A 9,249-nucleotide genomic window follows, 5' to 3' on the forward strand; every position below is an offset into this window, starting at 1 on the left:
AGTACTGAAAATAGTGGGTAGTATATAACTCATCGCTGATTTTTTTTCTCCCTAGGACATTTTGGTAATTGGCTGTTAGGGTAGATTTGCCTTTTCTTAATGTTAATTATAATGATTATTGACATAGGTAATCAGATTTGTGAAAAAAATGTCATTCGTCTTAGTTTGTACGTTTGTCCGTCATTCTAAGGCAATTCATCAACCGCCCAAGCAGTCTGTCGGTCGTCTCAGTCGCACAAGGCAGTCGCTTCATCTCCCAGCCTTCGGTCGTAGCCCCAAGATCTTTGATAGTTCAACCGCTATGCTCCGCCCGTCGGCCCTCTCTCTGTCGCTTGATCTTCGGACGGCGCCTAAGGTCGGTTCCTGTGCAAGTCGTCTCTCATTACTGATATGTCCTATTCCTTTTCAAATAAGCCTGTTTTCATGTATGATCCTTTGACTTGGGGACAATGTTTACAATGGTCTTCAAACTCAGGAACTGCTTCAATATTGTCTCAGAACTTGAAAATACCGCTTCAATATAGTCCTTAAACTTGGCGAACTAATCCTGCGATACATCTCATATACGTTTCATGTATGCCATGAAGTTTTGTCTGTGTGTGCAGAATTATGCCTCTGATTTCATTTATTAACAATAAAAACCTAGAATTAAAAATATGGGTTTCACATGTCAGTATAGAAAAGAAAAATTAACTCCATTGTGGAGCATCAAACATAATACTTCCGATCAAGGGTAGCCATCACAAGCTAGCCATCACGACTGACACTGCCTACATAAATAATGCGTTTCCATGTATCTCTTCAAGCGATTTTCTTTTCTTTTTATACATAGCACACTTGTAGGCCCGCACAAGTAACATTTTTTTTCAAGTTGATCGTTTTTTATATGCTTTTTTAAGTGTTTGTGCATTTTTTAAAATGTTCAACATGTTTTTGGAAAATGTTTGGCGTGTATTAAAAAACTGTAAACATGTTTTTCGAAAATGTTCTGTGCTATTAAAAAATTGCTAACATGTATTTGAAAAATGTCTGTTGTGCATTCAAAAAATTCTCAACGTGTATTTAAAAAAATCAACCTCTATTAAAAACATTGCATAAAATAATTATTACATTTCTAGAAGAATATTTAACATGTTTATTAATCCCTATAATTTATTATGATGACGCAATAATTTTTACTACGCATTGAATAATTTTGAAAATACAATATTGTCATTTTTTTTATAACTACTTCCTCCGTCACGGTTTAGAAGGCATGATTAAATTTAAGTGTATTTTCATAATAAACAAGGTCTAGTGCGCATTGCATTTATTTGTAGTAGCTCATTAGTACTTCGTTGTACTATTACCTCTATATGCATGCGTAGTGTGAATGCTATTTTTTAGTCCATCTCACAACCAATCAATAACCACTTAGATTCCAGAGAATTTTCAAACACGCCTTCTAAACCGTGACGGAGGAGACATATATTTCAAGGATACAATGAAAATACACAATAATTCTGGTCCTGAATGAAACTTCTGCAGGCCTATAGGAGAGCCATATATCTAAAAATATTAATAAAATCGCTTGAAGTTTTTTTTGCGAGGAACTTGAAGTGTTACATAGAGACGCAATATATATATAGTCTAGCTCATTATTGTATGCTTAGCAACGTATGACCTTGTGGTTAGCTTCTACGAGGTAATTAGCAAGCGACCTGAGAACTCAGGTTCGATGCTGCTGGGGCTGTATTGAAGCAGTTTGAGTTTGAGGACCATTGTAAACATCGCTAACAAGTTGAAGGACCATACATGCATTTTACTTTCCCCCCTGCTCTAGAAAACTAGCTAACAAGTTGAAGGACCATACATGCATTTTACTTTCCCCCCTGCTCTAGAAAACTAACTCCGAGAAAAACATGATTTTATTAGAGTTTCAGTTCTTCAGGTCGGTGAGCTTAGTGATGAATTGGCGAAGAACTCTCTCCTGTGTGGCGTCGCAAAGTACAGCCCACTGTCAAAGAAAGCCTCGAAGCTTCACAAGGACGCAACCTAGACTTCTTCAAGAACGAGCCTGGAAACAGAAATCATTCCTCAGTCTCCAAATGCTCCATAAGGAAGCAGCAGCAATCATATTTTGCACATGCAATTTTTTATGCAGCTGCCACAAGGCACATACATCATTAAAACAAGATATATAGCATGCCTGAAATGAATCAGCAAAGAGCCTCCAAACACATCTAGCAACCACACAATCGAAGAACAGGTGTTGCACAGACTCCATTTCCAGGCAATTCACAAGGAAATTGTACAAATCATGAGGTTCCGTACTAGGTGGACAACAGTATAACAGAATCACAACCTCTTTGGTCTTTACCCATATGAACACTTCGCACTATCTACACACTACTATATTATTTACTAGGATCCCGATGACAAGGTTGAAAGAGGAGGCAACAGCATTCCAAAGGATTTTCTTGGAAAGGAAAACCACTCTAGCATTAACAGCCTTCCATGACTTAATAAAGCCTGTTGCGGCACTGTGGAGAACCACAATGGCAGTATTTGACTTTTACTTCGCCATTCATGTCACGAACATGATCTATTTCGTAATTATAGTCATAAGTCAGCTCCTGTAGTGGTGAAATATTCTCAGCAGCAAAGAGCATGATATGCGGGACTCTTTTGTCGTCATGGTCCCAAAGAATATTCTGTGCGTAGAGGTTTGGTGAACAGCTATGGTTGATGAATCTTCCAATATTACCATACTCAGCTGCATCTATTGTGAAGCCCTTATCATCGTCCATGGTCACAGAGCGAGGGTCAGACGAACTCAAACCTGGAAGAATTGATTCCATCCCTTTCCAAATATCATAGTTATGTCCTATGTCAAACAAATATTCATCATTCATTCTCTGGTTAGCTTCGTCGCTATCCAACAGCTCGCCAACATACTCACATATAAAGCTGCCAGGAGAGATGGACCTTAGGGATCTTACTCCCCAACCTGTCTTGGTTGTTCTGAATACTTCCAGTGGTATTTTCATACCATGCTGGCTGACCCTGCTATGGCATGAAGGAGGGCACCTACAGGATGGACCGCACTCATATATGAGGGGCTTTGCATGGACAACTGCACCATTGAAGTTATATGGGAATGCTCCTCCATTCTTCACAACACAAGCACATTTAGCAGAATCTGAGCAGCCATCGGTGCAGTCACAACCGTGATGACTTCTTTTTGCAGTTAAGGATGTACCTTTGATTCTAGTGATGTATTTAAATGATGCTGGACGTGCATTATCAATATTATTGATCACACAGATGGGGGTCTTCTCCTTCCCTTGTGATATATCGGCTATGCACAGGCCAGGACGCGCTACGGACTTTCTCAACCCTTTAGCAACATGCAAAGGTAACTCTGGTTGTCCAGAAATCCTTCGCAACTTGTATTTGAAGACCCTTGAACCCGGTAGACCTTCTTGCCAGCACTCCACCACATGATAGAGCCCATCATAAGTAAATATTGAGACTTCTTTGGCCTTTGAATGACTACCTTCCTCTCTATTTGGACCTTTAAAACCATGAATTACTCGGACAGGCGTCTTTGTTTTGATACAATTCTTCAGGGCAAGGTTCCCACGCAAAAGCTTTTGATCCTCGTTCTCTTTTTTGCCAGCAGGCTTTCCTCCGGAGCCAGTGTATATTATTTCACCTGAGCTCGACAAGTCGTCAGGGTAACCTCCAGACGCAACAATGCTTATGGCAATAAGCATACCATTAATATCCTTCATGGTGTCAATGCCTCCTTGGTACGGTCGGTGAAGGCCAACAATGGCCAACTCTACTCTGTATAAAAATTCATCACCAATTTCAACACCAGCAACTTTACCCACGATAGGTCCGTGTTTGGTAAAGCCCGGTAATTTTCTGATTAGTTTATCAGCGGCAAGATCAATTCTACGGCTCTTCAGCGAACCTTGTTCCACAGCTTGAACGAGAGTCCTGCATATAAACTGAAACCTTCTGCAAATCATCCTGACTTTGCTCCGAGCATCAGTGGCCTGGCCACCCTGTTGCATGCGACGCCATGAGGGATCATTGAGGTACATCTCAAGCTTTCCTTCATGAACAGCTATTGCATTCAAAACTTCATCATCTTCCAAGTGGGAAGCCTCTTCATGCTTCAACTTTTCCTTGCTATGAAATGCAGATGTAGAAATGGTATTCATGGGAAGATATTTACTTTGAGCTGGACCTTTTATCTTTAACTTCTTCCTGGGAGCAAAGGATTCGCTCATAGTGACAACAGACTGCTTCTCCTTCCCCATAGAACACGGTCTATCTAGATTAACCAGCTTGGACTTATGATTTGCTTCAACAGGTAACCGAGATGCTTTTCTAGCTGTGAATGTGACCACACGTCTCATGATACCGTCGCCATGTACCCCTGGTACCACATCAAGAGATGCCCTTTTCATGCTACAACTTTCAGGCAGTTTCTTATCCCCAAGATATTCTTTCAGAGGATCTTCAAGAGAAGGTTTACTAGCACCCTTGGGTGAATTGCCTTCTTCAGGAGAAGTTTTTCTAGCTGTGAATGTTCCCATACGTCTCATGATACCGTCGCCATGTACCCCTGCTACTACATCAAGAGAAGCCCTTTTCATGCTACGACTTTCAGACACTTTCTTATCCCCAAGATATTCTTTCAGAGGATATTCAGGAGAAGGTTTACTAGAACCCTTGGGTGAATTGCCTTCTTCAGGAGAAGGTTTTCTAGCTGTGAATGTTACCATACGTCTCATGATACCATCGCCATGTACCCCTGCCACCACATCAAGAGATGCACTTATCATGCTACAACTTTCAGACACTTTCTCATCCCCAAGATATTCTTTCAGAGGATCTTCGGGAGAAGGTTTACTAGCAACCTTGGGTGAATCGCCTTCACATTTGTTCATCACCTTGAGAGCTTCAGCAACTTCACATGATACACTGTTCCCCTTGTGCTCCATCATGTTCACAGGGATCTTCTCATTAGAAAAATGCCTCACAGAAGGTTCCGCATCAACCATTAACGGCACAACACACTCAAGTCTACCAGCTGTAAGGTCATGCAGGCTATTGTTGCGAGTAACTGGGTTCTCTTGGAGGACATGGTCAGGCTCCGTAGGAATCTCACCTTCCTCCAGTTCATGTACCTCTACTATTACATCCAAAACATTCTTGCAGACTGCTTCTGTAGTGTCCCCAAGATATTCTTTCAGAGGGCCTTGAGCAGAAGGTTTACTAGCAGCCTTGGGTGAACTGCCTTCGCTTTTGTTCATCGCCTTGAGATCTTCAGCAACTTCCCATGATACACTCTTCCCCTTGTGCTGCAGCATGTTCACAGAGATCTTCTCATTAGGAAAAAGCCCCACGGAAGGTTCGTCAGCAACAATTGACACACACTCAAGTCTATCAGCTGTAAGCTCATGCAGGCTATTGCTGTGAGTAACTGGTAACTCTTCGAGGACATGATCAGGCTCCGGAGGAATCTCACCATCCTCCAGTTCTTGTACGTCTACTGTTGCATCCAAAGCATTCTTGCTGACCGCTTCTATAGTGTCCATGGCAAACAGATTGGAACACCGGCCGTCCACCAATGCACCCAAATCACCAGCAGAAGGCAGGGCTTCCAACTGCAAACTAGCCTCACCACCTCCTCTGCTTGCAAGTGGTACCACCGCGTCCCTCCCGCAGCCTGGAGGGAAGCGGCGGTTGGCAGATACCATCCTGCGCTTCGGTAGCAATCGCGAGATTGGCCATGTCCTCCCCCTGTCTTTCATCACCAAACTGGCACCTCTTTCTGTGCCATCCGAAGATTTCACCGGCGCCGCCTCTGGACCACGACGATCCCCATCTGACACTGGAGCGCCACCATCAGAAGCCGTCACCTTCTCCAACACACGCACACCAGCATTGGCAGGGGCAGCTTGCAGCGGCAAGCCACCCTCCTCTCTGGCACCGCTGCCCGCGGGGCGAGCACCACGGGAAGGTGCGGTTCCAACCGGCAAAACGTCGTGGTCGCAGCCCACGATCAGAGGCGGCCCGTCCCTCCCGCAGCCAGGTGGAAACCGTCGGACGGCGGACACGGCCCTCCGCTTGGGCGGCGGACGCGCCGGGAACTTCAAACCCCTCTTCCTCTCTAGTTCACCGCCTCCGCATCCCCTCTCCTCCAGAGCAACCAGGTCAGAAACCCCCGCCGCGCTGTCCCCGACCAAACCGCCGGATACCGCGACATCATCCCCTCCCGCCGCAACCGGAACCGCCACCTCCACGTGGTCCTCTTCGTCACCGCCCCCTTCGCGTCGCCCACGGGCCACCTCCGCCTCGCCGCGCACCCGCACGATGGTCCCGCCCGCGGCGAGAGGAGGAGGAGGAGGAAACGGATGCGGCGAGGGTCGAGGAAGAAGCTCAGCCATGCGTCCGCCGCAGAGTTGTGGGAAGCCGCGCTTCGCGGACACGGCCGTCGGCCTCGAAGGCCGCGCGGCGTGGAACATCACCTCGCGCCTCGCGGCGGTCAGTCCCGCCGGTCGATCGACGCGCCTGCGCAATACCCCAGCCGCACAAGTGGCGGAAAATTAAAACCCGAATCGCGAACCGTTACGACACGACGGCGCAAAACGAAGCGGCGGAGGAGGCCCGGGGACGGCTGGAGCGTGCTCACCTGGCGGACGGCGAGCGACGGGGGAGGCGGCGGGGACGCCGGCGAGGTCGGGGGTCGCGCCGGGGTAATTTGGGAATGGGAGGGAATGCCGGAATGGTGTGGGTCTCCGCGCTCGGGTTTTGATGAGAAACCCTCTCTTCGCCTAGCACACACTGGTTTTGACAGGTGTCTGGCTCGGGTGACCGGGCTAGCTAGGTCGGAGTTGGACTTTGACTCGAGCCTGAGGTGGACTGCACTGGACCGGCTCGCGTCCGGGACACGCAAGCCGCAAGCCGCAAGCCGCAACGGCTACCTTTGCTTTGCACGGGGTGTGTGGCGTGCGTGACCCAACCATTTTGTGCTTCTGTTGTGGAAATATAACGACCCTTTATTTTGAACGGGAAATAATACTCTTATAATAACCCTTGAGCGGAGTACTAATAACAATGATTTATTACGGGAATAATGACCCTTATAATAATGATTTAACTCGTTATACTTATTTTTAAACGGTAGCCATAAATCTTACACCCTGACGCGAACTTGGTAAGTAACAAATCAACACCCATATTAAGATTAGGTGGTGTTTCTTTAGAGGGACTAGACTAAGAAAAGTTTCTTTTAGTCCCTAGGTAAAGAAACAGGAGGGACTTTTCCTTAAAGAAGTAGAAAAATACTCTACTGGAGGGACTTTTTTCTTTAGTCTAGTCCCTCGGACAAAAAAAGTCTAGTCCCTTGAAAAGAAACACCACCTTAGACTTCCCAAGTGCAAAGGGGGTATGGGTTTCCGTGATAAGCATGCTTTGAACTAAGCCTTGCAAGCGAAGCAAGTTTGGCGTGTGTTGGATTTCATTTTTTTGCGGGTATTGGCGTTTGCGGGCATTGATCATACCAAAAGCATAATTTATCGCTTTAATTGGGTGGCTAATTTCTTGAATCAGTATGGTGCTTGGAACAATAATTTTCATTTTTATCCTATGGATATCTGGGTGTTATTGTAAGTTCACAAATCGACAAGACAACGATGAGACTTCTTTGCTTGGCAACTTGAGAAAAATGGGCTTGCGCAAGCCACAACGTCTAGCTTTGCTTTGTTGAGGGTGTGTGGCGTGCTACCTAACGATTTATTTTTCTGTTGTAGAAATAATTACCCTTTATTTTGAGTAGGGAAATTCATAGCAATGATTTTATTGTGGAAATAATGACACTTATAATAATGGTTCGACTCATTATACTTGCTCCTACACAGTAGCCATAAATATTACATCCTGATGCGAACTCGATAAGTATCAAATCAACACCCGCATTAAGTGTTGGGATAAGATTAGACTCCCCAAGTTCAAAAAAGGTATGGGTTTTCGTGATAAGCGTGCTTTTGACCAAGCCTTGCTAGCAAAGCAAGTTTGGTGTGTGCTTTATTTCCGTTTTTGTGGGAATTGGCATTTGTGGGCATTGATCACACCAAAATCGAAATTATCGCTTTAATCCGGTAGCTGATTTATCACATGAGTACAATTGAAAGTGCATCCAATTCCTTGGTGGCTTTGGTAATTAATAACAACATGTATTTCATTGAACTAATAATTTTCTCATGTATATTTTCAAAAAGTATAACGATGGCATGGCTTGGATAGGTTATTTTGGACCCCTCGAAATGCTAAGGACATGGATTGGCAAAAGCTTCAAGACTCTACATTTTTTTGTTAAGTAATCATTGATCACATTGAGTCCATAGGAAAAGCATCTTGGAAATATGCCCTAGAGGAAATAATAAATTGGCTATTATCATATTTCCCTCTTCAAGAATCTTTTATTAACCATGCTAGAATTGTATTGACCGGAATCTCACATACATGTGTGGATACATAAACAACATCGTGTCCCTAGTGAGCCTCTACTAGACTTGCTCATTGATCTAAGATGGTTAAGGTTTTATGACCATAGACATGAGTTGACATTTGATAACGGTATGTCATCATTACGAGAATGATGTGATGGACAAGATCCAAACCGTAAGCATAGCATTTGATCGTATCACTTAGTTTATTGCTATTGCTTTCTTCATGTCAAGTATGTGTTCCTAAGACCATGAGATCATGCAACTCCCACACACCACAGGAATGTCTTGTGTGTATCAAATGTCACTTCTTAACTCAGTGATCATGTTGGAAATATGCCCTAGAGGCAATAATAAAATGGTTATTATTATATTTCCTAGTTCATGATAATTGTCTATTATTCATGCTATAATTGTATTAATCGGAAACCGTAATACATGTGTGAATATATAGATCACAATGTGTCCCTAGTGAGCCTCTAGTTGGCTAGCTCGTTGATCAATAGATGATCATGGTTTCCTGATCATGGACATTGGATGTCATTGATATTGGGATCACATCATTGGAGAATAATGTGATGGACAAGACCAAATCCTAAGCATAGCACTAGATCGTGTTGTTCGCCTGCTAAAGCTTTTCTAATGTCAAGTATAATTTCCTTAGACCATGACATTGTGCAACTCCCGGATACCGTAGGAGTGCTTTGGGTGTATCAAACGTCACAACGTAACTGGGTGA

General features: G+C 44.2%; 1 protein-coding gene across 1 annotated transcript; it reads right to left on the reverse strand.

Annotated features, from left to right (window-relative positions):
* Positions 1–2,162: 2,162 nt before the first annotated feature.
* On the reverse strand, positions 2,163–6,561 carry LOC123426886. Its single transcript, XM_045110791.1, has one exon. It carries the CDS (start codon positions 6,525–6,527, stop codon positions 2,502–2,504), a length of 4,026 nt encoding a protein of 1,341 aa, XP_044966726.1. The 5' UTR covers positions 6,528–6,561; the 3' UTR covers positions 2,163–2,501.
* Positions 6,562–9,249: the final 2,688 nt, after the last annotated feature.

The sequence above is a fragment of the Hordeum vulgare genome, chromosome 1H (genome assembly GCF_904849725.1).
Source record: "Hordeum vulgare subsp. vulgare chromosome 1H, MorexV3_pseudomolecules_assembly, whole genome shotgun sequence".
In the NCBI taxonomy this organism is placed as follows: Eukaryota; Viridiplantae; Streptophyta; class Magnoliopsida; order Poales; family Poaceae; genus Hordeum; species Hordeum vulgare.